The 27,933-nt window shown below is 36.1% G+C and overlaps 2 protein-coding genes and 1 pseudogene across 2 annotated transcripts; all 3 read right to left on the bottom strand.

The window, feature by feature from the left end:
• Positions 1–624: 624 nt before the first annotated feature.
• On the bottom strand, positions 625–2,177 carry LOC106395605 (transcription factor bHLH19-like). Its single transcript, XM_013836009.3, has 3 exons — positions 1,655–2,177; positions 1,132–1,515; positions 625–999 (listed from the first exon to the last, which is right to left on the bottom strand). Exons 1-3 carry the CDS (start codon positions 2,090–2,092, stop codon positions 931–933), a joined length of 891 nt encoding a protein of 296 aa, XP_013691463.1. The 5' UTR covers positions 2,093–2,177; the 3' UTR covers positions 625–930.
• A 21,438-nt stretch (positions 2,178–23,615) lies between these two features.
• LOC111203041 lies at positions 23,616–24,941 on the bottom strand (annotated as a pseudogene).
• On the bottom strand, positions 24,856–25,882 carry LOC125586326. The gene is made up of 2 exons (XM_048756332.1): positions 25,769–25,882; positions 24,856–25,674 (listed from the first exon to the last, which is right to left on the bottom strand). Exons 1-2 carry the CDS (start codon positions 25,808–25,810, stop codon positions 24,991–24,993), a joined length of 726 nt encoding a protein of 241 aa, XP_048612289.1. The 5' UTR covers positions 25,811–25,882; the 3' UTR covers positions 24,856–24,990.
• Positions 25,883–27,933: the final 2,051 nt, after the last annotated feature.

The raw sequence follows: 27,933 nt of genomic DNA, 5'->3' as shown, positions 1-27,933 counted from the left end.
TGTGCTTCTTCCTACGCTATATTTCAAATTTCAATGTATATAAATCAATATATGGATGGCCATTTATTTGCTATCACTTTTGATTACTTTATTTAATGGGAAAATTTGGTACCACTTTTCATCTTTACCACCAATAAATGGATATTTTCAAAAATACATTGTTCATTAAGTGGCAAAATACTCTTATGCTTTTGTTATCTATATATATATATATAATAAATTATTATTTAAATAAATAAAAAATAATTAAAAAATATTTAAAAAAATAAATTTTATTTTTTATGTTTTCGAATTATACTTTTTCAAATTCGAACTTAAAAAAGAAAAAAAAATTGAATTTCTTTTTTTGAAATTTTTTTTTATTTTTTTTTCAAAATTTCCTTTTGAAAATTGAAAATTATGTTTGAAACTATTTATTAAATTTTTTTTTATATTTTTAAAGTATTTATTTATATATTTATTAGAATCCTAAATTTCACGTTCCAAAAATTCTGTCACACCCTTCAACTTTAAACCCTAAGTTAAGATTAGTTAACTTTAAGGGTATAATTGTTTTTTACCCATCATTAAAAGTAATGGTAAAAATGATTAGTATAAACATGAAAATTGGAAGTATGAATGTGATATTTGCGGCAATTTCCTTTTATTTAATTTACAGATGGGAAGGCAATATTCAACAACAAGTATTAATTTACATTAATGCTCAACGTTCATTCTCGAAAATAACCCCTTTAGTTTCAACCAATGAGGAAGGCGATAACTTCACCTAGAAAATACACCAAACAGACGTGATACTGCACATGTGAAAAAGACTATAAAGAGTGAAATTACAAGAAAACGGCAGCAAATCGAGGTAAATGGGTCGTTTCAATCTCCACAGCCAAACCATTGGCATTGGTGTATAGTCAGGTACTAAAACTTCAAAGAAGACTAAACCATTGAGAGTCTCAAGTTCCTTACAAGATCCTTAACTGCACACACTGAAAAATCTTTCCCCATCTGAAATATAAAAAAATTCAAATATTTTTTAGTATTTTCACATAGACATCAATTTAGATGAGTAAAAAATATATCCACTATGATAATGAATATATATCATTTGCAAATGAGAACTGTTAGTAAATGGATCACCTGGGCAAGGACTGTAATGTCAAGGGTAGAGTCTCCAAATGGTAAAACAATACTATTTTCTATGCGCAAATGTAGATTTTCAATCGTGTTTAGTATGTTAATCATGCACCCTTTTCTCTTCTCGCAGTGGATTCGGATTAAAACTTCTTTTTGGACTACTTTAGCCTCAATTTCAGGCAACAGTTGATCAAATTTAGCATGAGATGAAGAGGAAGAAGATGATGATAGGTATGGTTCCTCATCGAAAAGCACTTTAGATTTCTTCACAAGAATCATGGATTCCATTTCTCTTCTTGCTTCTTTCTCTTCATTGAGCTTTCTTATTTGTTCTTGGAGTTGTTTCACACGTGAAATCGCGTCATCAAGAACCGTAATCTTGTCCGCCTGAAAGAAAATAAAAGATGTTGATATCCTCAAAAGTCAATTAACAATAACTTATGATTTTAAACTTTTCACAGTGAAAATTTTTAGTAAACACGAAAGTACAATATTTATCATTAATATTATTGTTACTAGATAGTACCTTCTTAAGACCAGGAAGAAGTGCTGAGAGGGCAATGAATTTTTCGGAAAGCTTCTCACGACGCTTTCTCTCGGCTATAACATGTTCTTTGGCGAGAGTCGGAGATCTTGTGGAAGAAGAACATGCTTTTCTTTTGCTTCCACATCTAACCAATCGATCCATGAGAATATCTTCCTCAGCTAGAGAAGAAGAAACATTACTAGAGAAATCGAAAGAAATCACTCGTGGCTTGTCGTTGATCATCATCTCCTTCACCGCAGGCTTCGGCTTCTCTGTGAGCTGATCAAGGTTCATTTGATGATCGAAACTTGATGAAAACTGACCTCTTTGTGTATGCATGCTCGCTTCAACAGGTGATACATTCATCTCTTCGTAAATATTAAAGTCGAAATCGATGTTTTCGAGTGAGAAGTCGGTTAAGAAGAAGTCTGCATCCATGTCGGAATTGAGCAAGAACTGAAGTCAAGACAAGATTGTAAAGACAAATCGAGAGATGTGTTTGTTGTTTTTGTCCTAAAGGGTTTGTGAAAAGAAACTGTTTTCAGGTACTACTTTATATATTGACAACTAGACGCGGCATAGCTTTTTATTTTTTCCACTCCGTTACTACGTTGACCAGACATATAATGCATAACACGTGATGTAACTGATCGAAATAAATTACTATAGGCTATGATCGAATTTATAAGTAGTCTTATTATTGTTCGCATAATTTGTTTACTTCTAGAGGTCATGAGATGTTTGCCGCGTCAACAAGTAAAGAAAAAACGGCGCCATAATATAAAAAAATTATTGAATAAAAAAATTATTTAAGAATTTAAAAGTAGATTTGGTTTTATTTTATTTTCATAAATACGAACACATGCATAACGCACGTATAGTGGATGATATATTTTCCGCTGATAACATAATTTTTTTGGTATAATCCAGATACTGGACGTGTTAAATTTTAAGGGAAGCTCCTGACTAGAATACATACTTATTACAGTAAGATTTAAGATTCGAAATTTTAGTTAATTTAAGAGGGGGCGGTGTCCATATGAACGGAATTGTAGAAACCAAAACCGAATAAAATTAATCAAGTTTAACCAAACACATAAACCGCGCGCATGCGCGGAATGGGTTTTTTTAATAATTTTTGTTGTAAATGGTTTTGACATTTTGCAACATTATAATCTTTATCGATTATAAAATGACGAATACAAATGTTGGTATCTTAAATAAATCATCGTTGTTAAAGAGTTAACATATTACGTCTCATTTTAATTATTTTTAAGACTTCATATGCACAAAAAGAAATTAAGTTTTCCGCGCGACACGAATCACCAAAACCAAATAGACAGCATCGATTGTATAATGACGAAAGGAGACTAGGTTTTCTGCTCTCAATTTGTTTACTATTGACTTTCCATAAATGATTTCAATTTTCACATCTATAAAATTGTGTTTTCGTTCTCGTCTTTGTTTCGTTGATATGAGTTAAGTTTCTTTTCTTAACTTCTTATAAATTCGGTGAATACATAAGTGTCAATTTAAAAAAATAGACATCTATAAAAATTAGTTTCACTCCAGATACATATCTAAGAATCAAAATTTTGAAAAAAACACCGGCAAACTAGATTAACAGGTTAGTGTTCAAATCTAATATATCAAACTGTTATAGAATATAAGTGCAGACTCGAAATATAAATGTCTGTCTAGTATATATTCACCTGCTCGGTCTAAAAATCATATAATTCTAGAACAACAACAAAAATTACGTATTTCACCAGTTCGGTAATATCTGAATCCGAACGGGTAATATCCGAATCCGAATAAATATATGAAGATAACCAAACATAATTATACTTAACCCTATGTTTCTAGTTTACTTCTCTCATTTTATTCAAAATATTTATATTAATGATTCTTATTGCTCAAAATAATATACATGCTCAAAATAATATACATATAATTATGGACAAAATCATTTGCTACTCACTTAAAATACATATCAAGCTTTTGTTTCTTGCATTAATAAAATTGCATCTAAAATTTCAAAACAACAACTAAATTTCTGTTTTTCTATTTTTAAAGTTTTATCTCCAAATCTATTAATAGATCATTCTTTCAAAAATTAGAAAAGTTAAAATATATTTTAAATACAAAAAACTTAAACAATGAATAATTTATTATTTTTTCTTTAAAATTTAAATATTCGAACTCTACCCAAAATATCCGAACCCGAACATAAAATACCCGAACCCGACTCGAAGTGTAGAATGACCAAACGAGTTCTATACCTTTATAATGAAATACCCGATACGAACACAAACGTGTATCTGAACGCCCACTCCTACGATATGTCATTATTTGTATCTTGCTTGAACAAAAAAAGTTAAACTATTGATCACAAAATTTTCAATGTGAGACTTTTAGCATTTTTAGTAATTTATAGTAGTTTTAAAAAATTCACAATATAACATGTAAGAAAAAATCTAATTTTTTTTAATTATATGCTTAATATGATTGTTTAATTTCTTTTAATAATATAAAATTAAACCAAAAAGAGATAGGTTGGAATTTTTTTATTAAATATGTATTATTCATAATCATTAATTGTCATATATATGTTAATCATATTAGGTAATTCCGCAGCTTTTATTTAAGGAAAGAAAAAATATTCTTTTGTACACTAATAATTAATTTGATAGCTTGTTTAATAAAAAACAAAGTATATGTTTATATGAACCAACTTAATTTTCTAACAATTCTAAGAATCATTCTCGTGATGACACGTAGATACGAAAACATGCTGTAATGCTCGATGATTAATATATAGGGGATGACTTAACAAAAAAACAAAACAAAAACCAAGGCTTTTGCATTAATGTATCATCGTTTCTGCGCAGGGAACTTGAAGATGTAAACTAAATAACTAATACGCCATTCACTTTAAGAAATGAGAAATTGTAACAAATACCGCATTCATAATACCATTTTTCATGTTTACACTAACCACTTTTACCCTCACCTTTAATAAATAGTAAAAGAAATTTATACCCCTAGGGTTATCTAATCTAGACTTAGGGTTTAGAGTTGAGGGGTGAATTAGAATTTTTGGAATGTGAAATTTAAGATTCTAATAAATATATAAATAAATACTTAAAAAAAATAAAAATTTTTAAAAAATAGTTTCAAACATAATTTTCGATTTTTAAAAAGAAATTAAAAAAAATAAAATAACAAAAATAAAAAAAAAAAACATTTATAAAAAAATTCGAATTTGAAAAAGTATAATTCGAAAACATAAAAAAAACTTCTTTTTTAGTTTTTTAATTTTTATTTATTTAAATAATGATTTATTATATATAGATAACAAGGACATAAGAGTTTTTTGTCACTTAATGATATTTTTGAAAATGTCACTTTAGTGGTGGTAAAGATGAAAAGTGATACCATGAAAGTTTTTTGTAATTGATGTAACACTACAAAAAAACGCAATTATAACGACGACGGTTTTCGTAGTTATTTCGTCGTAAAATAGTGTTTATGAGGAATTAACTACGAAAGCCATTTTGCCGTTAAACATTTGTCGTAACATATAGTTCTTACCTAATTCGTCGTAACTTTACGAGGAAAGCTTTTATCGTAAAGTGGGGTCAACAATTTCCTCGTAAAAGCCACGTAAACTGTTTCGTCGTAAAGAACCCATAAATCATTATCTCGTAAAGTACACATAAAGGTTATCCTCGTAAAGTACACGTAAACTATTTCCTCGTAAAGTAGACGCTCGTCGTTATTTAAACGTATATTTATGACGAATCTGCGTGTCTTTCATGGTAAATTCCTCGGTAACAATTTTCAGTTTCCTCGTTAATTAGATGTGAATTAGCTACAAATTTGTTTCGATTCTTTTATTTTTTACAAAAACAAAAATATAATCAAAAATATTTTTAAATTTATTTCAAAATTTTTTAAAATTCAAATAATGTAAATAAATACGAAAATGTTTTATAAATATTTAAGTTTCAAATTTATAATACAAATAAAAAGAAGAAAAAGAAAACTAAGGGTTGTTGGAGTGGAGCTCGTCGAAGAACTCCTGACTCCTCCTCTGCACATCTTCTTCATTGTGGGATGGCTCTGGAACGGGATTTTGTGTCCGCATCTCCGCCAACATGGTCTACAACTGAGGATTTCCAGCCGCTATAACGTCTAGAAAGCCCTCGACTGAAGTCATACGAGCTGTGAACATAGACCGCGTCGAGTTCAACTCGGAACGCAGCTGAGTGACTTCATCAGCCCGTCTCTGACCATAAGATGATGTCGCTCTTGGGACATCGTTGACGGAACCAATCCCCAACGTACGTCCCTTTTTCTTAGGGACAACCTTAAAAAAAAAATGTTGGTAATAAAAAAATAGATTAAATGAATAATAATAATAATAATAAATTTAATTTTTTTTACCTTCTCGTAAACTAATCCACTTCAAGTGTGGATAAGATGACCGGTATTCCATCAGGAGACTACTGGGTCAGCTGAGTTTGGCAGTCTTCAATCCGAGCAACCACCTCGTTGTAGATTTGCTCTGACCTAGGATCTACAAATTGCCCAGCCTTGTTCTTGTGGGTTCTCCCGTCTCTTTGGCCTCGAAATATTTAAGAAGTTAGAATATATTAAAAAAAATTAATTAATTAAAATATTTACCATATCCATACGGACACCGGCGTGGGGCTTTGAACCTGTGGTGTGAAGCATCGGCCCGTTGCCCTGCTCATCTTTCGTCAGACGGGAGGCGAAGCAACTGTTGGAGACTTTAATGGACGATGGCTGGTTCCAATAACGGATGAGGCCATCCCACACAGCCGTGGTGAGCTCAGCGGGTTTTCCTTGCTCATAACCCTTCAAGATCCAATCATCCTTCCTGTTGGATACCGTGTCCAACAATCGAACTTTCGCCTTCCCTTGAAACGTTTTCTTCACCCTCTCGTTCACCCGTATGGACCAATGATATTTTTGCTGTTAAAAGAAAAATTAGATTAATAATTAGTTTAAAAATAATAAAAATTCGTAAAGTCAATATAATTAATTAATAGTAACTTACGGCGAACATTTTGAACCACGTCTTTCTAACGTGGACCGGCGTCAATTTCCAATTCGGATGAGCGTCGGGGAAGTAGCCTTTGATCACCTCGGTTACGTTCCGAGCGACAGAACCGTCAACCCCAAACCTGAAAAAAACAAAAAAAATATTTAAATTATTTATTTTTTTAATAAAATAATTGCACAATAAAAATGTAACGTACCACAAAGTTCCGTCCGGCTGGTCGGGGTCTAAGACTGGTAAACCTCCTCTGCCTGTCTGAGCGGGAAGGTCCTCGACGGTGTACATAGCATAAGGAGCACTCTGCGGCACCAGCAAATCGAGATGAATCTCGGCCGCCATCAGAGGTGGTGCCTCCTCTGGAACATGATCATGATGCGCGGGTGGCACATCAAATCGAAGAACCTGTGGCGGAAAATACGGAGGAACCCGTGGTGCACCAAAAGGAGGCGACTGAGAGACTCTCTAAGAAGACTGAGAGTCGGGGACAGTCTCCGAAACGAAGAACTGGGAGCTGAAGAAGAAGATGCGCCTGTACGAGTACCAGGCTCACTAAACATCTGACTGTAATGCTGTGTACGGTTGCTCTTGCGAACTATCTGAAAAAAAATTTAATTGTCATTATTAACCATATAAAACATATAAATAGATTATTAATTAACATTTAAAAATCATCATCCTATATTATTAACAAATTCCATAAACCTATATACAAATTCCATAAACCTATCTACAAATTCCCTACACTAACTACATAATCAACACTAATTACCCTAAACTAACCACCTAAGCTACAAATTAGAGAGGAAGAAGAGAGGAGTACCTTGTTAAGAGGAGGAGAGGAAATGACTACGAAATGAGAAGTGATTTGGTTTGAGTATATATAGACCTATATTTCGTCGTAAAACCCTAATATCACTCAAATTACCCTAAGGAGTGATTTATACTCTCTCAGATAAGAGGTCGAGTTGTAGTACTTAGGGATCGAATTCACATGGAGCAAGAGAACCAAATAAATCTTATCAGATTGATTTAGCTAAGTTGATTTAATGATTAAATGTAAAGTTGCAAGTTTGTGAGCAAGGCAATTGCTCGATTGATTTGATTGGGGTTTTGGTGGAAGGATGGTTGCTAGACTTAGGGTTTCTATTCAGGTAATCATGATTATAAGCCTACAGATGCCTAACAAGTTGTATGCATGATATTATAGAGCTCAACACTTATAAATAAACCATTAGTCTTTCGCTTTCTAGGTTGTCTATTGACCAGTGTCGATAGATGATTCTATAGGAATATCGATCGATACACTTGTTGAAACGTCGACCGATTATTTGATTGGAATATCGATCGACGCGTTCGGTCAAGCTTTAACGCGCGGGTTGAATGTGCTCACTAAGCTTCCTAAATCAGCTCTCGCTTACTCTAGCAATCTTAGCTCAATTAGGATGGATTCAGGGTGAGATGCAAGTGATGTTCTTTACCTCAAACTCCTAGATCAAATTCTAGGTAGTTAAGCTTGAAACAAGCTTTAATGACAATCCTAATGATGAATATCACAACTTAGCAATATATAGTTGGGGCTAATCCCTTATAACCTATTTAATTCTTAAACCTAACAGGTGGATCTATTCAAGCATGAAGTTTGTCACAAAAATCATAGATGAATAGATGAATAGAATAGATAAAAGGAATGATAAAACCAATGTAGTTCCAGGAGGACTCTGAAGGAGTTCCTCCCTTCTCTCCTAACTACGAGAAACAATGAATAAAATAAAGCTTAGCCGTTAATAATGGCTTAGAAAACACATAAATAGGGTTTTAGGTCGTCCAATGGTATTTTGGTAATTTGTGGTTGCTTATGGGCTTCAGTCGGTCATAAAATATGCTCAGCCCATATTCTGGCATTACCGTCGACCGACGGCAAGGGTGCGCCGTCGATCGACAATCCTTTATCTCCTCGACAGCAAGGGTGCGCCGTCGATCGACAATCCTTTCACTACAAGAAAACACAAATTTAACGACGGCCAAAATCGTCGTTATTTCCTCGGAAAAGAAGGCTTACGAGGAAATGGCGATGAAAGGCGTTTCGTCGTTATATGATTGTCGTAAGAGAAGATTCGTCGCCATTTCCTCGTTAATTAGCGAGGTTATATTTTCCTCGTAAAGAAGAATTAAGTTTTCGTCGTAAAGACCACGTGGGGTTTCCACGTAACGCGGTCGTTGTGCTTCCTCGTAAGAAACTCGTAAATGATTCGTCGTAAAAGACCCGCAAAAACCTCTAAATAAATTCGTCGTAATAAAAACGTAAGGAACACGGAAACAATTCGTCGTAATAGAATCGTAACTAAATCCACGTAAAATCCTCGTTAATTGTTCCTCGATATTTCGTCGTTAATTTTCCTCGTTAATACATCGGGAATTAGCGACGCAATTACTTTGTTTTCTATTTACTGAATTTATAAATAAAAATTATATTTATTTAATTTATTAATAAAATTTTAATTGAAATTAAATCGAATAGAAAATTTTTTTTTGCCGAATTAAAATGAAATTATATAATATATAAATAAGTTTTGAATTTTAAAATACAATAACAAAAAAAAAACTAATGCTGCATTGCCGCGTCGTAGAATTCCTCGCTCCTTCTCGAGAGATCTTCCTCGTTGACTTGCACGGATGTCTCGCCTGGAATGGGGTTTTGTTGTCTCATGGTCCTGAACATGGCCTCCCATTCCGGATTTGTGGCCGCTATGACGTCCAAGAAGTTCTCGAGACCAGTCATACGAGCTGTGAACGACGATTTTGTCGAGGCCAACTCGTTTTGTGTCGACGACAGCTGATGTTGTGTCGTCTCCAACACGTCGCGCAGCTGAGAGACTTCATCATCCCGTCTCTGGCCATAAGAGGAAGTCGCTCTCGGAACATCGTTGACGGAACCAATCCCCAACACACGTCCCTTTTTCTTGGGAGCGACCTTAAAAAACAATAAAATATATATTAAAATTTAAATTTTAAAGTAAAATGGAATTAATAAAAAATTTATATAAAATTTACCTCCTCGTAAATTCTATCCACTTCTATTGTGGATAAGACGACGGGTGATCCGTCGGCGGACTCCTGCGCCAGCTGGGTCTCACGCTCGTCAATACGAGCTGCCACATCATTGTAGATCTTCTCAGACTTCTCATCTACAAATGCGCCCGCCTTGTTCTTGTGGGTCCGATCGAAAAGTTCCATAAGAGTCGGTAAACGTCCCAACTCCTTGGCCTAAAAATAGTTAAGAAAGTTTTTATTATATATATATATATATATATATATATATATAAAAATCAAAAAGTTAAATATTTAAATTACGTACCATTTCCAAACGGACGCGGGCGTGTGGCTTTTGGCCCGTACTATGTTGCATCGCCCTGTGGCCGTGCTCATCTACCGAGTTACGGGAGGCGGAGCAAGACTGGGCGACTCTCATGGCATCAGGATCCCTCCAGTAACGGATGAGGCCATCCCACACGTCCGTGGTGATGGTTGTGGGTTTGCCCCGCTCATAGCCCTTCACGATCCAGTCACCCTTCCAGTTGGAGACCGTGTCCAACAAACGTTTCTTCGCCTTGTCGATAAACTCTTTCCGCACCTTCTCAGTGACCCCCATGGACCAATTAAATTTTTGCTGCAAAAAAAAAAATATTAATAATTAGTTTAGAAAAATAAAATTTAAAAAAATATAAATCAGGAATAAATTGTAAAAACTTACAGCGTAAATCTTGAACCACGTCCTTCTGATGTAGATCGGAGTGGATTTCCAGTTGGGATGTGCCATGGAGAAGTAACCTTTAATCGTCTCGGTTACTTCTGTTGCAAGGCAGTTATCAACCCCAAACCTGGAAAAAAAAAACAAATTCAAAGTTTTAAATATTTATTAAAGTCACAAATGAATTTTAAAAAATAAATGTAACATACATACCAAAGTGTTCCTTCAGGTCGGTCGGGGTCTATGATCGGTAAGCCTTCTCTGCCTGGCAAACCGAGAATGTCCTCAACAGTGTACTGAGAGTAAGGACAACTCGCTGGCACCATCAAATCAGCATGAACCTGATGGGCGGGCATCTGAGGAGGCACATGAGGAGCTGGCATCGGAGGAGGAGCTACCGGAGGAGGCACATGAGGAACTGATGGCGATGCCGTAGAAGAAGGCGAGACTCTCTGAGAAGATTGAGTCTCGGGGACGGTCTCCTGCTGACCCGAAGAACCGGGAGCTGAAGAAGAACCGGGAAGTGAAGGCGGGTCTAACCGACTACCCGGTGGACCGAACATCTGCGAGTAGTGAGCACTACGCTGGTGTCTACGAATAGTCTGCAAAATTTAAATTTCTAAATTAAAGTCAAGAGTAAATAAAAAATTATGAACAGTATTAACTACGTAATTAATAAAATGAGGAAACCTAAATTTTGTAAACTAATTTCGTAAACTAAATTCCCTAAACTAACCACCTAATCTAAATTCCCTAAACTACTTAGAGAGGAAAGAGAGTTACCATGTTGAGAGGAAATGGAGAGGCTGTAGAGAGGAATTAGAGAGGAAATGAAGAGGGCTGCGGTTTCGCCTATATATAGGATTAGTGTTCGTCGAAAATTCGTCGCAAAATAACGAGGAAAGACAGAGGCCCGTCTTTCGTTTTGTCGCAAGGCCCAAGCAAATTAACGAGGATATACAGAGGCCCGTCTTTTATTTAACGTCGTTCTTGCGATGATTTTTGTTTTATCATCGATTTTACGTGGGCCCGTCTTTCGTTTCGTCGCAAGGCCCAAGCAAATTAACGAGGATATACAGAGGCCCGTGTTTTATTTAACGTCGTTCTTGCGACGATTTTTGTTTTTATCATCGATTTTACGTGCAAATAGCGAGGCTTTTTTTGCTAACCCCTAAAATCTTAAACCCCAAACCTCAAACCCTATCTTTCTTATCTCCAAACCTCAAACCCTATCTTTCTTATATTTCTTATCTAATACTTCATATATTTCTAACCCTTTAACTTCAATATATATATTTTTTTGAATTTGAAAGGTTTAATACGTTGGAAAACAATTTTACAAATTTTGAATTTGACGTATCACACAACAAATCAAACACACGCTACAAATCATATATGAAAGGTTTAAAAACAAAAAAAAAAGAGAAGAAGATATTTGAATACAAATGATGTAGATTTATGTGGGCTACACTTACGTATCTCGTCATATGTGTTTCAATATCTTTCTTCTTTTTTTTTTTTAAGTTTATATAAAATTGAAAATTAATTTTTTTTTAGTTTATATGAAGTAGGATGGGGAGTTTTAGGGTTTGCACATTTGGGGTTTAGGGATTTGGGTTTCATTTTAGTTTAGGGTTTATATTTACCGACGAATTAACGACGAAAAGTAAAATAAAAAAGCTAACCTCGCTCATTCCACGTAAGTTAACGAGGCTCTTACGACGTTTTGGTCTTACGTGGAATAAGCGAGGTCCGCTTTTTTAATTATAAATCGTCGCTTAGTCCACGTAAGTTACGAGGCTCTTACGACGTTTACTGTTACCGTGGAATATGCGAGGTAATGTATTATTAATCGTCGTAAAATTCCCGTGAGATAACGTGGAAAGTACGACGACTGTCTCTAAACCCCTAAAACGAAACCCCAAATCCCAAACCACATCTTCTTTATCTTCTACTTCATATATCAAACACTTCTATCCTTTAACCTCAAGCAATTCATTCTAATCCAAACCGAAAATTATAAAAACACAATTCCTTTACTTATAATTAATGTCGATATCTTATTTATAAATAAACTCCCATTATCTTTAATTATATATAATAAATCAAACTCATACAAATATGAAATACATTAATCGGATTCATCGACATTCTCGTCATCACTTGAAACATCATCATTTACATGAAACTCGTCTTCAACAGCTTCCTCCGTGGGATCTTCGGTAAGATCTTCATACTCGTGATTATGCGGATCAATGAGAAGGATGTCATCAATTTCTTGTTCAGGTTCATGAACTTCATTTATTTGTTCTTCTTGCAATGGTGGTTCTTCTCCTACGATGATTCGTCCTCGAGGTGTAACTTTGATCACGGCTAACCAATTTATACCCGACTCTCTCATCCGTGGGTATGGAAGGAAGCTAACTTGGTCTGCTTGTGAAGCTAAGATGAAGGGCTCGAATTTGTTGTACCTCCGGCCACCGTTGACATCTACTACACCGAATTTGTTCAACCGAACACCTCTATTGACGACGGGGTCGAACCATTCACACTTGAAGAGGACGCATTTTAGCTTCAATATCCCTGGGAATTCGACTTCAATAATCTCCGTCAAGATTCCGTAGAAATCTGTTTCTCCTTTCACACAAATTCCATAGTTACTGGTTGCCCGCTGTTTACCATACTCATATGTGTGAAAAGTATAGCCTCGTGTGAAATACATCTGTGATGTGGTGACCTTTACAAGTGGAGATTGAATTACTTCGTGTAACCACTTAGGATAATCTGCATCGTCGTCATAATCAACCTATTTAAAAATAAAAAGAACGTTGAAATACAAATCATTCATGTATGAAAATTTTAAAAGTATTTGATTAATACCTGATTCTTCAACCACTTAACAAAGTGTTGATCTTTTCTTTTGTCTACGTCACTTGTGGATATACCAGGAAATGTTTCTTTGACTTGTGAAACAAACATGCTGTAAATTCACATTTTACATGAATTAATCTCTCTCAATTATATAATGTATACTCAATTTAAGTTACCTTTCAAAATAACGCATCAATGGATCCTCGCAATTGAGTAGAATATAGGTGTGTGCACTATGAGCGTCTTCTTCACTCGACCACCAAACCTGTTTTGATTTCCCACCAAGTCGTCCAATCTGGCTAAAGATTTCTGGAACACCAACAACTGCATATGTGGGCGCAACGCCACCATCATCATATCTTCTTGGAGCTCTTCTTCGGGTACGTACTTTTGACGCAAAGTAGTACGATGTGAAGTGAGAAACTTCTTCTGTCAAACTTCCAGCAATTATAGAACCTTCAACTTTGGCGAGGTTCTTTGCTTTTCCCTTCAAATATTTCATGGCTCGCTCGTACTGATACATCCATCCGTAATGTACCGGTCCACGAAGCAATGCCTCATATGGGAGGTGGATAGCTAGATGCTCCATCACGTCAAAAAAGCCTGGAGGAAATATCTTCTCCAAGTTGCACAATAAGATAGGAATGTTCTCCTGAAGCTGTTCTACGACTTCTTCTTTAAGAGTGCGTGTGCTCAAATCCCTGAAAAATGCTCCAATGCCTATTCCAAAAACAATTAAACACATTGTTAGTCAAATACTATTATTGTAAACTAAACCAATTTAATATTATTGTCCTATTGTAAACTACCTGCAAGTGCTTCATGTACGTTTGTTGCAAGTAGCTCCGCAAATGCAAATGGCAGAAGTCGTTGCATAAAGACATGACAATCATGACTCTTCATCCCGGAGAACTTTTGACCCTTTTCAACACATCTTGAAAGATTTGAAACATACCCATCAGGGAACTTCACTTCTGATGCCACCCAATTGAACAAAACCGACTTTTTTTCTGAAGACAATCTAAAAATTGGAACGGGAACTTGGCCATTGCTTTTTATATGTAACTCACTTCTTGAGCAAATATCCGGCAAGTCCAACCTCGATTTTATGTTGTCTTTTGTCTTCCCTGGGACATTCAATATTGTATTCATGATGTTCTCAAAGAAATTCTTCTCTATATGCATCACATCAAGGTTGTGGCGCAGAAGAAGATCCTTCCAATATGGTAACTCCCAAAATATACTCTTCTTGTGCCAGTTGTGATGAACACCGTAAGAATCAGGCATATTACGAGGGACATGCCAATTACCACCCCAGCGAACTGTTTCGTTAGCTCCGTAGTAGTCGATTTGCGCTTCAATTTGTTCTCCAGTTAGATATGGAGGAGGAGTGTCTCTCACAACCTTTTTGTGCCTAAACAAATTCTTGTTTCTTCGGTACGGATGGCCAACTGGAAGAAATCGACGGTGACAATCGAACCAACTTGTCTTTCTACCATTCTTCAGTTGAAATGCATCTGTCGTTCCATTACAATATGGACAAGCTAATCTCCCATGTGTAGTCCATCCAGACAACATCCCATAGGCAGGAAAGTCACTTATGGTCCACAAAAGCATAGCTCGCATCGTAAAATTCTTCTTCGTTGAGCAGTCATACGTCCTCACCCCTGTTGACCACAAATCCTTCAACTCTTTTATCAGTGGTTGTAGGAAAACATCAAGTGACCTTTTTGGATGCTTCGGACCGGGTATTAATATGGTCAAGAATAAAAACTCCTGTTGCATGCACATCTCCGGTGGCAGGTTGTATGGCGTAAGAAAGACAGGCCACAATGAATATTGTCTCCCTGACATTCCAAATGGACTAAATCCATCTGTGCATAATCCGAGGTACACATTCCGGCTATTGCTAGCGAAATTCGGATGTACTTTGTTAAAATGTTTCCAGGCTCTTGCATCTGATGGATGAGTCATCTCACCATCCGTCTGAGTATGCTCGGCATGCCACCTCATCTTTCCAGCAGTCTGCTCCGATTGGTACAATCTTTTCAATCTATCTGTAATTGGTAGGTACCACATCCTTTGGTACGGTACCCTATTACGTCCCCTTCCTTGCGGCTTGAATCGTGGTTTCTTGCAGAATCGACATTCTTCCAACTTCTCATCATCTCCCCAGTAGATCATGCAGTTGTCGATGCAAACATCTATCATCTCCGAAGGCAACCCAAGACTATAAACCAGTTTCTGAATCTCATAATAAGAATCAGCAGACTCATTGTCTTCCGGCAAATACTCTTTAAATAAATCTGCCCATTCGTTCATGCAACTTTCAGGTAGATTGTGATCAGTTTTAATATTCATCATTCTAGCAGCCAATGACAATTTAGAGAGACCTTCTCTACAACCACTGTAAAGTGGTTGATTTGCCGCATCTAACATTTCATAAAACTTTTTTGAATCTATGTTAGGTTCTTCATCTTCATCATCATGAGCTACGAATGCATCAGTTACCATATCATGAACCCTATCATAATCTACCATCGGCTGATCCTCCTGATGGTAACTATGTGCATTATGCAATTGATGATCAACCGGTTCTTCTTGAAAGTTGCTATTACTACTACTAGCTTCATTCTGATCATAACTATAACCTTCTCCATGTTGAAACCAGATATAATAATTTGGCGTGAAACCTCTATTTACTAAATGCTTCCAAACATTTTCACGATTTGCCAACTTTGAATTGTTACATTTCCTACAAGGACAGAATATTTTACCGCTTTCTTGGGCGAGCGGTGTAGAATCTGCTTGATGCATAAAACGCTCCAACCCAGCAAGATATTCTTTCGTCACTCTCCCGTTAGCATCTCTATGCATATACATCCACCTCCGCAACTCGAAAATATTTCCCAAGCCCGACATTTTTTTCACGTTTTTTTTCTTGTTGGTGTGCTTAAAATTATGTTCAAACCTCCATATATATAGAAAATTTTCGAATCTGGTAGTTGAATTTTGCTAGGAATTTACGACGAAAAATTAGGTTGGTGGCAAAAAAAACGTGTTAAGTTGGTGGATTTCTCGTTCTTTCCTCGTAAGTTATTTCCTCGTAAAAATCATGCTAAAATTACGACGAATTTGCGACGAAACACATTTTTCTCGGAAAAACCACGTCAACTTACGACGATTCTACGAGGAAAAGCTTTACTCGGTATTTTACAAGGCCATTACGAGGAAACTTTATTTCCTCGCAATTTCATCGTTAAGTCATCGTAATTTCACGAGGAATAGTTTTCCTCGTTAAATTTCCTTGCTAAAACTGTGTTTTCTTGTAGTGTTTATCTCCTCGACAGATTTCTCTCGTGAGGCAGACAGACCACTATTCAGTAAAACGGGCATAACGTCTGCTATAGGATGCTGATTGCCCTCAAACCGGTGGCGTTGGAAAGCTAACTCAAAGCTCTATCTTGTGTCAAACGATGCGCTCAATCTAATGGTAGGAAGGTCTCCATACATAGCTAGACATCTGACGTGTCTGTGCAGCTCTGCACTCAAAAGGCTCCAAAAGATACCAAAATCACCTCTTTCCTCCAAATCGTCCCTGAACCTGTAAACTCTCAAAATAGACAGTATATCGTAGTAAATATATCATAAAACACCTATATACCCTGACTAATAATGGGTGAAATCCATGGTATATCAACTCCCCCAGACTTACCTTTTTGCTTGTCCTCAAGCAAAACATACAGGCAGTCTCTCTGAAAGAGGTTTGAAAACAGCAGGGACTCACATGATTTAAAACTTAGAATCATCACCTCTGCAATATTGCAATCCACATCAAAGAAGTCCTAATCACAAAAGCACATTATACCATATCCTAGCTTAGCAACTAAATTCACATAGCCAACAACTTAGCAAATCATGTCTGACATTCCCCTCTACCAACGTCATTTCTTAACATAAATAAAAGTGCATGCTTTACCTTGGAAGTATCGATCACAGGAAGCAAGGATTTTCAAACAAGTATCTGGATCTGCAGGTAAAAGTTAGTTTCTATTTTTTCTCTCTACTAATTTCTCTCTTTAGCCAAAGTCTGATTCTATTGTAGGATCATTGACAAAGATTGGACATGCTTCCATGAATCAAGCCTTAATGGTGGTTGCCACCAAGTCCTGTTCACTTATTTTTGACCTATATCCAAGAATTCATGTGAATCGAACCTTGATGATTGCTGCCCACCAAGTCTTGTTCGAATTCTTTTTGTTGGAATCCTTATGAAGAAACCTTAATGGTTGTAGACACCAAGTCATGTTCAGATTCCACCTAACTAATACCTATTATATATATATATATATATATTTTTTTTTCTTTTTCTTTTTTTCTTTTTCGTTTTTTTTCTTTTTTTATTTTGAAAGTAAATATCTCTACTTATAAATCTAGGGTCAAAATAGAGAGAGAAAATGTTATAAATCTACACAAGGTTTTACCTTCCAGACTTGTTTGAAGAATCCGATCCCATGTATACCAAGCCTCAAGACAAGCAGTTGTGTCAAGTTTAGTGTTGGAGGTCAGCTTTGGTTCCTTCAAACAATCTCAGCAAGTGTGAATAGTTGAAAGGTTGATCCACTTTAGTATCTTTAGTACTATCTGCAATCAGTAAGTCCAGAATGGTGCTAAAGAGTGGTTAAATAACAAGCAAAAATCTAATAAGTTAATTATCCCCTTTTTGACTTAATAAAACTCTTTTTAAAACATTTTGATAAGACTCATGAACACATTAATATCAGTAAACATCCCCCCAGATTTAAATTACACTGTCCCCAGTGTATATCTAGTCGGAGTTATGGTGAGAAATAATCATAAGTACATAGTTTAACAAGTAAGAACGATGACCTGCTCGCTGATGTCAGTGTCGATCGATATAATTAAGTGACAATCGATTGTTGTTTCTGAAGTGTTGTCGATCGATATCAAGTTAGTCTCATCGGTCGATGTGCTGAGGAATCGTCTTCTCGGATCTCTTTTTTTGTCTTTTTCTAAATAGCTAACTAAAACACAATATTAGTAGAAACTCCCCCAGACTTAAACAACACTTTCTCCAGTGTTATTCAGTCTAAGAACGGTGGGGAAATAAATCATAAGGACAATATTTAACAAGGAAAAACGGTATACCTGACTTTGATGTCAGTGTCGACCAACACAGTTAAGTGGCGATCAATACTCTTGAAGCTCTGTCATCGACACAGTTAAGTGGTGATCGATCGATGCTAGTGATGCTCTGTCGATCGATGCTGAAGCCATCGTCGATCGATGCTGCGCAGCCATCATCGATCGATGCTGCGCAGCCATCATCGATCGATGCTCATGCAAACTCGTTTTCCTCGGGGCTTTTCCTATTCCCTAACATAAATAAAACACTAAAAGTCAGTAATAAATAATAAAACCAATTATCTAAAATTATTTTTTTTTCTCGATGAACAGTGACTGCTACAGTAGCCTGATACATTATCGCAACTACAGTAACTCCCGATTTTCTGCTACAGTGTCGGTCGATGTTCTTGCTACAATGTCGCACGATTTTCTTGCTACAGTGTCGCTTGATTTACTTGCTGCAGTGTCGCTTGGCGCTGCTACCGTCGTTACTGTTCACTTTTTTTTTTGACCTGCATAACAATAAAACAAAAATCAGTAACAATCTAACCTAAACTGAATGAAATTACCTAATGGTGGTTGCCTCCCACTCCGTGCTTATTTTCAGTCATTAGCTTGACTTTGGAGATCTGATTTAGTACGGATGAGAATGAGAACTTGCTCCAAAACAAGTCTCAATGTCTACTCTATGAAGCTTTATCATTCTTGTGTGAAAGCCTCCTCCATAGACTCTTCTCCTTTGTCTATTATCTCAGCAATAAGGAGTGCTCGAAGCTTTGCAAATGGCTGTGAGAAGCATCTGCTGCACACTCTAGATTCCTGACACCATCTGAAAAGCGAAGAATCAATGATAACTGAGAACCTCCCTTGGTCCTTTTCCTCTTCTTCCAATTCCTCCTCTTCTTTCCCCAAACTTATCTGATCGCGTGGTGGTTTCTTCATCAAAAAGATTTCCACACACATCGAACTCCTTCTGCTCTGATACGTGTCCAGTCTCGATCAATGGAGAAGTGGTGGCGTCGCTCGATACCGGTTTGTTGGTGTCGTTCGATGGTATTCGGTCGATGTCGATCGATGTTGCTTCTGCTGAGACCTTATCGAATCATCTCTAAATCGTAACCCTATCTTAGAATCTTCTACATGCTGATGATCATCCAACACCTCAACGTAAGAACTCAGATGCACACCTTTATTTGGTGGGATAGGAAATTCAACTTCAAATACTGCGCAAGGAACCACAATCTTCACAGGGTCATGTATCATTTTCACTCTTTTGTGAAACCCAACAGCTTCTTCTACACAGATAAGTGGTCTCTGATGTTGGTGGACAGCAGGGTATGAGGCCTTAGACATGTAAATCCTTCCCTCAACTTGTTCCAGCTCGACTATGTATCCTGGCAGTTCATCCAACCATGGGTGTCGATCGATGCAATCGGGTGGGTGTCGATCGATGATGGAATATGGGTGTAGATCAATGCTATATGCTGATTGTCGATCAATGATATAGGGTGGGCGTTGATCGATGGCGTAGGGTGGTTGTCTATCGATCTCATCAGGTTGGTGTCGATCGATGCTAGCTTTTGGCGAAGTTTCTAGATCTCCTCTCGAACTATGTTGATCGTCATCAAGCTTCTTCTTCGAATTATGATCCATATCTTCAAGCCATTCCTCCAGCTCTAAGAAGTCTTCCATAGCGACTTCTCTACTCGAATCCAAGTCTTCAAGCTTTTCTCCATCCTCCAACTCCAAGAACTCTTCTAGCTCCAAGAAATCTTCCATGGTGATCTCTTTTTCTACATCTGGGGAAGGAGAACAACTTGATACATTAGTGCTCTTATGGGTCGAGTCTGCAATGTCCTGAGGACAACTCGATCTTTCAAGGATTTTGAGTGGTATCGATCGATGACAAAAGTTCGTGTCGATCGTTGCTGAGGTGCTGTGGTCGATCAATGTTGCGGTGCTTGTGTCGATCGATGTTGAGGTAGTGGTGGTGATCGATGCTGAGGTCGGATAACTAGTATCAGCTTCTTCAGCTCTTCAGATCCGTGTTGTTTATCACCCTCTACCATAATGTAGTCGAGCATCTGTCTCGGAATCTGATCTTTCCTCTTTATCTGCCAACTTTCAACAAGCTTGTCCCACCTATCATTCTTCTCCTTTTCTCGAGTTGCTTCAGCATCATCAAAAAAATTGTAAAGGAAATCTCTTTCAATGTCCTCCCAGCTGGTTAGAGATCATGACTGTAGTTGATTGAACCAGCTGAATGCATCCCCAGAGATAGAATAGGGGAAGATCTTGCAGAGCATGTGGTATTCAGACACTTCATTCTGCTCACTCCTTGACAAGAGATCCTAGAGATCTTCGATGTGGTTTCTAGGATCTTGGTGAGGAAGTCCTTGGAAGGGGTCTTGACCTACCAATTCATACCACTCTTGGCTCAGGTCAAAGTCATTCATCTCAGCAACAACAATCACATCAGGGATCACAGCACCCTGAGCATTAATTAATTGTGTTGCGCTGTTGCGAGTGCGATCTTCTTCGTCTCTTAGCATCCCATTCCCTTCAACTTTAAGTATGAGAACTTCGGTCTTCTCTGTTACCCCGAAAGTGGTGTCGTTTTTCACCGGATGAACAGTGTCGGGATGAACAATGCCCAGATGAACAGTGTCATGATGAACAGTGTCACGATGAACAGTGTCGATCGACTCAGGATGAATAGTGTCAAAATGAACAGTACCTTGATGAATAGTGCTGATAATGAACAGTCCCGTGATGAACAGTACTGTGGTGAACAGTGTTGTCCGACACAAGTTGAATAGTGTTGTTCGATGCTTGGTTCACGTTGTCGATTGATGCTGCTTGGAGGGTGTCGATCGATTCTTCCCTCGTAGACTTACAGATCGTGTGTGAATCAGCAGGCTCCTTCTTTGAAGAACCCATAAATCCTCTCTTCATTGTTGTTTCTGGTACTAAGATGTATGTACCTGAAACAGAAGAAAATGTTTTTTCAGTTTTTATGAACAATTGTAAAAACTAGACTAAATCTAACCAAACAAGATCTAATGGCGATCATAGCTCCCCGGCAACGGCGCCAAATTTGATATCACTCAAATTACCCTAATGAGTGATTTATACTCTCTCAAATAAGAGGTCGAGTTGTAGTACTTAGGGATCGAATTCACAGGGAGCTAGGGAACCAAATAAATCTAATCAGATTGATTTAGCTAGGTTGATTTAATGATTAAATGTAAAGTTGCAAGTTTGTGAGAAAGGCAATTGCTCGATTGATTTGATTGGGGTTTTGGTGGAAGGATGGTTGCTAGACTTAGGGTTTCTATTCAGGTAATCAGGATTATAATCCTACAGATGCCTAACAAGTTGTATGCATGATGTTATAGAGCTCAACACTTATAAACAAACCATTAGGCTTTTGCTTTATAGGTTTGTCTATTAACCAGTGTCGATCGATACACTTGTTGAAACGTCGACCGATTATTCGATTGGAATATCGATCGACGCGTTCGGTCAAGCTTTAACGCGTAGGTTGAATGTGCTCACTAAGCTACCTAGATCAGCTCTCGCTTACTCTAGCAATCTTAGCTCAATTAGGATGGATTCAGGGTGAGATGCAAGTGATGTTCTTTACCTCAAACTCCTAGATCAAGTTCTAGGTAGCTAAGCTAGAAACAAGCTTTAATGACAATCCTAATGATTGTTGGGGTCAAAAACGGTTACGACAAATTTAACATTCAAAACGTCCGAGGAAGAAAATAAGAATTTCTCCGAAGAGTACTTTTCGAAATAGATTCTTCCTTACGAAAAAGCTTTACGGAAGAAAGAATCGAGATGTCCGACGAAAGCTCAAAACAGGTCGTTACGCAGCGACCGAACGTCCGTCCCGCTCGGTCGCTACGTAGCGACCGAGCGATCGTCCCACTCGGTCGCTACGTAGCGACCAAGCTCGAGCCCCAGCTCGATCGCTACGTAGCGACCGAGCGCTCGTCCCTCTTGGTCGTTACGTAGCGACCGAGCTCGAGCCAAAGCTTGGTCGTTACGTAGCGACCGAGCCGAGCCAAAGCTCGGTCGCTACGTAGCGACCGAGCGATCATCCCGCTCGGTCGCTACGTAGCAACCGAACGATCGTCCCGCTCGGTCGCTACGTAGCGACCGAGCTCAAGCCAAGGCTCGGTCGCTACATAGCGACCGAATAAAGATAAATTTCTAACTTCAGTGTTTTTAATATTTCAAAAATGCATTCAAAACTATGAACGCCAATATCTAATTACTCTAATTCTTTAACAATTCGTAAATATTATAAGTTTTATCTTTATAAATGAATAATTTTTCTACCGATTTTAATTAACTTTTTATAGAGCTTTCCTATATATTAAAAATACTGTTAATTTAGTATGTATATATACTAAATATTTTCGCAGTAATTCAATATAATTATTTTTTAATTAACATTTATTAATAATTTCATATTTTTTTATTTTATCCATAGCTATTAAAAATACATAGAAAGCTAAAAATCTATTTTAAAAAATTAAAACTAACAAACAGTCAAAAAGATCTTTTTAGAAAAGAAAAAGTTTACCTCCTACAAAGTCTTACGAATCTCTAACGCGCACTTATTGGGCTTTCTTTGTGTGTGTCAAACAAATAACGTGTAAATCAGCACGTGTTTTCGGTGTTGATTTCTGGTGTCTATGGAGCTTCATTATTATTCTCCACTCGGAAACAACACAGACCAAGAAAAAGTCCCTAAGCCTGGAAACTTACACTGTCCTTCTATTCATTCCTTCCACCTAACAACAACTCAAGTACTATTTTTAGGAAAAGTTTATTTTTTAACTACTACGGCTCCGAATGGTAACAGCGGATTGAGCGGTGCGGGACAAGCGGATTGGATAGTGCGGTACGGTTTAACTGCGGTTTTGTAAACTGCGGATTATTAGCGGTTAAACAAAAAAAACGGTACAAAATAAAATGTGAATGGTAACAAAAAGCAAGTGCGGTACATAACCAAAAGTAGAATGGTAAAAGTAGAATAAGCGGTGCGGATAAAACTTAAATTTAAATATATTTTAATAAAACAAAAAATATAATTATTATTAATAAATATATAAAATTTAAATTCTTCTTATTACACCACATAGACAAATATACAATCAAGAATTTAAATTTTCCCACAACATATTTGCAATATTATCCCTTATTCGAGCCATATATTCTCCATCTATTGTATTTGTAGCATTTAATGCTTCCGTGTCGTCTAAATCGTTCTCCGAGTTTGTGTCGTTTATTCTCGTCTCTATCATCACTTCAGCAAAATCTGCATCTGCAAAATTTGAAATTTTGATAAAATTATGTAGTCTCATAGTTGCCATTATCACTCTTTTTTGTATATCAATATCATATCTTGGAAAATCAGAAAGAATCCTCCATTTTTTCTTCCAAACCCTGAAAGTCCTCTCGATTACAGAACGTATAGAAGCATGACGCTGATTGAAGAGTTCTTCTTTATTTTTTGGAGGGGGACCATAGTTAAATTGTGACATATGATACCTCACAACTCTATTACGTGATGACCTATAGGGAGCTAGAAACCCTTGTTTATCGGGATAGCCGGAATCGACAAGATAATACTTGTCAAGTGGAGGCATAGGAAACTCATAATCACTTCTTTTGCCATGGTTAGAACAGCTGTGTCGTGACATGATCCTGGAGCTCCATTCCAAATATAAGTGAATAACATATTGAAGTCACATATTGCCATGATGTTCAATGATGCATTATCATGTCGATTCCAATACATTCCTTGTAACTCAGGAGTGACTTTGACACAAACATGCGTTCCATCCGTCGCTCCAACACAACCGCTAAAATACGGATAATTTACTCGGTCTACTAGAAGTCTTTCAGGAATTCGCTGTAGTTCTTGTGTTGTTGGAGTTCTAATATAATCACATGCAAGAAGTTCAGTTGCTGTCAAAACTTCACTAAATTTTCTCATCACAGTCTCCTGATTTCGTCCAAACCTCAAACCGACATCTCTCTGAACTTCATTGTGTCCACATATCACTAGAAATATAGCCACACTTTCTTCAATGCTTATATTGGATGTCGGTTGTAGACCGTAATTTGTTTGTAGAATGTTACACAGTGCTGTGAAACATGGAAGTGACATTCTTAGTAACTGAAGACAAGCTGCATCATCTTCTTGTAACCGATTCCAAATATTTCTCCATCCCAAACCTCTGCCAGTTCGTTGCGGCGCTCTTTGGAAATTTTGATCAGAATAATTCAAACTTGGTTGAATTACTAACTCCTCAAATTGTTCATTTTCCAAATTCCACAACTCAACTCTCTCTTCGTAGCTTAGATTGTGAACACCTTGTGACCGCAGTTGGCATATACGAAACGCCTGAAAATTTTAAAAGCAAAAATAAAACCATAAGCAACATTTCAATTTAAATTTTACAATGACATGACACTGAAAACATAAACATACAAAACATATTTTAACTCTTGGAGTGTATTAAGACATTTCCAATAAAATTTAGTATGTTTTGTAACTTGTAGATCAAGGAATAACGCTTCCGCCTTTTTCCATTCATCGTAATCATCTTGATCAAACGCACCAGGAAGAAGTTGTTGTAGACTTTGTCGTTGAAAATCTCTAAACCCAGTAATAGTTTCTTGCATTGTTGTCTCAAATGATTGTTTTCGCTGACTTCCTCGTGAACCACTTCCAACATTAGCTCCTGAGCTTCCACCTGATCTATCCAAACTACCCCCTCGTCTGCCACTAGAGTGTGAACTACTTCCACGTCTCCCACGTTGTTCACCTCTTCCAATATTGATTCCAACTGCATCATGGGTAAATTCATTTGAAGGATGTGAATCATCATCTAGGTTGACCCGATACACTTCTTCATTTTCTTGTGTGTCTGGAACTTCAGTGTCTAGCATCTCATTCCCATCAAAATCTGAGTATCCATGTGTGGAGTCATCACCTCGTCTCTCATTCATTATCTCTTGTCTTCTTTGTCGTGCAGAATGTTGGGGTTGCGAGTATACATCATGTAACGCAAAACATCGTACCATTATATCCCAAAATTTTGGCGGCTCTCGGTTGAACGATTTTGTTAATCTACATCCCTATTCAAAATATATATATATGTATAATTATGTTAATTTTGTAATATGTATCTTAATAGTTGATAATGTAAATATAATATTTAGTGGTTATTACCGCTTCGTGATTATCCCACCACTCCGGAGATGCGTAAATCATTGATGTGAGCAAACTTGAAATGGTGTGAGCAATTCAATTGCTTCCAATGTAGAACTTGATGAACTTAATATAAATGTTTTAAAAAACACTTTGAGAAAACAACCACCAACTAGAAAATTAACATTAATATATTTTACGCAATTAAAAAATTTCTATAATAATTTAACTTAAATAATTAAGTTTTGATATATAAATATATAGTAGTTTATATTGTATTATTATATTTTTAAAATAACAGTTTTTGTTTCATATATGAAAATAAAATTAAAATATATATTTTAAACTTAATTATTAATATTTATAAACTAAAAATGTGAAAAAAAATGAAATACGTTTAAGATTCATGGGTGTACCTTTCCAAAATTCAAATGTGATTTCAAGGTGCACCTGCAAAAAAAAATGAAATGACAAAAAATTGTTAATGAAATTAAATAAAAAAATAAACTGAAATAAAGAAAACCCCAGATATATTGTCATACCTTTGCTCGTTGCTTTGAAGTTGTGTCTGCAAAATTTTCCTCTTTCATATCTATTTATACACGAACAAAATTTCTGAAAGAAGAAAAAAAAAATTAAACCACTCAACCACTTAACAAACCACACCTACTTTGCTACTTCTGTGGTTCACGTGCGTATTCTAAAACGCAATTCCTGTTTCTTTTTTTATTATTTTTTTTTTACTTTTAAACCACATCATGTGTTTTGTATAGTTATTAGAGATGAATGGTACCATGATTTCTGTTCCGCCATGCGTTTTCGTTGTTCCACTCATAACATTCAATACCTACTTCTTTTTAACAAAGTATCATCAGATCTATAACATACTACTCTCTCAGTTGTTTTATAAGTGATGTTTTAGCATTTTAATTTTGTTCCAAAATACTAGTTATTTCCAGAAATCTAGTCAAATGATAACTAAAGGTGACATCATTTAGCTTTGTAAAAATTTGTTTCACAAAAAAATATATTTTGTGTTTTCTATTCAAAATTGTAAATTTTAAGAAAATTAATTGATTTTATTGAATTACTATTGGTTAAAGATATTGAAAATTAAAAATTACAGAGAATGATACTTTTATTATAGTGATTTAATGTGTTTTTTAATATGTGTGAAAATACTAAAAAAACTATCTTCGTGAAACAGACAGAGTATATAAAACGTTAGAATATGTATTATTAGTCTCCTAAATTTGTGTGAAAGACTGTAAAACGTCATTTCAACAAATACAGAGGAAGTATTAACAAAGATAAGAAAAAGCTGAATTATTTATCATGAGGGCTTTTATAAAGTAGTATCTAAACTATAAAATGGGAATTCTAGAAAATACGTGTAGAAAACAACTTAATTATCTTACAATTGAAGATATCCATTTTCCAAACCATGGAATAATTCTAGAGGGGGCATATAACCACACTTATTTTATTAAGAAATAGCTTTGTTTAATGTACGTAAAATAATCATTAAAGGCTATTAGTTCCACACTATCTTTGGATAGTAACGTAAACCAAATTTGAGTTAGTAGTTAGAGTTAGCTAGAGGTATGAGTTTCACATTGGTTGACGTAGCGATGTTGACAAGTTGTCATGCAAGATTTCGATGATTAGTCTGATTTTATTTAATTATAGTCCACACCAAATACTTGCATATGTAGGCTGAAAGTTGAACCTCATATGATCATACTTAAAGGTGTCAAGTTTTTTTGTTCTGAAATTAATAGAATCACTGATCAAATATATATTTACTGGTATTGCGTTAAGATTAAATCATTGTTTTCCGTTCAAATGTAGGCTCGAAATGGTCGGGCACTTTTGAAAATCCATTTAAAAGAAATCAAGAAACAAGACAAAAGATTGTGGGATGTCAAAAAAAAAGATTGTGGTTTAAAGTTCAAACATCGAACCTTAAGATCATTGTTAATCAATGTAAAATCAAACCAATATAAGAATATTCTTAGAATACGATCGTTAAACTTTCCATCTATCTTTTGGGTTGCGCTAGTCAAAAAGAAAGAGGGATAAGAAAATAAAGAAAAGGGAAATAAGTATTTTTTTTTTTTTTTGTCAACAGGGAAATAAGTATTTAAAAGGAAAAACTTCAACTTTGTAAAAGAAAACTCTTTTTT

Source organism: Brassica napus, chromosome C4 (genome assembly GCF_020379485.1).
Source record: "Brassica napus cultivar Da-Ae chromosome C4, Da-Ae, whole genome shotgun sequence".
Taxonomy (NCBI): Eukaryota; Viridiplantae; Streptophyta; class Magnoliopsida; order Brassicales; family Brassicaceae; genus Brassica; species Brassica napus.
This window is presented reverse-complemented; position numbering and strand designations above follow the sequence as displayed.

What these genes read in the sequence shown, in the direction of transcription:
- LOC106395605 (XM_013836009.3), bottom strand. Translation starts at nt 2,092, where the DNA reads ATGGATGCAGACTTCTTCTTAACCGACTTCTCACTCGAAAACATCGAT. An exon ending in TTCTTCCTGGTCTTAAGAAG is followed by an intron (nt 1,516 to 1,654) that starts GTACTATCTAGT and finishes ATTTTCTTTCAG; the next exon opens with GCGGACAAGATTACGGTTCT. An exon ending in ACATTACAGTCCTTGCCCAG is followed by an intron (nt 1,000 to 1,131) that starts GTGATCCATTTA and finishes TTTATATTTCAG; the next exon opens with ATGGGGAAAGATTTTTCAGT.
- LOC125586326 (XM_048756332.1), bottom strand. Translation starts at nt 25,810, where the DNA reads ATGATTTACGCATCTCCGGAGTGGTGGGATAATCACGAAGCG. An exon ending in GGTGGGATAATCACGAAGCG is followed by an intron (nt 25,675 to 25,768) that starts GTAATAACCACT and finishes TATTTTGAATAG; the next exon opens with GGATGTAGATTAACAAAATC.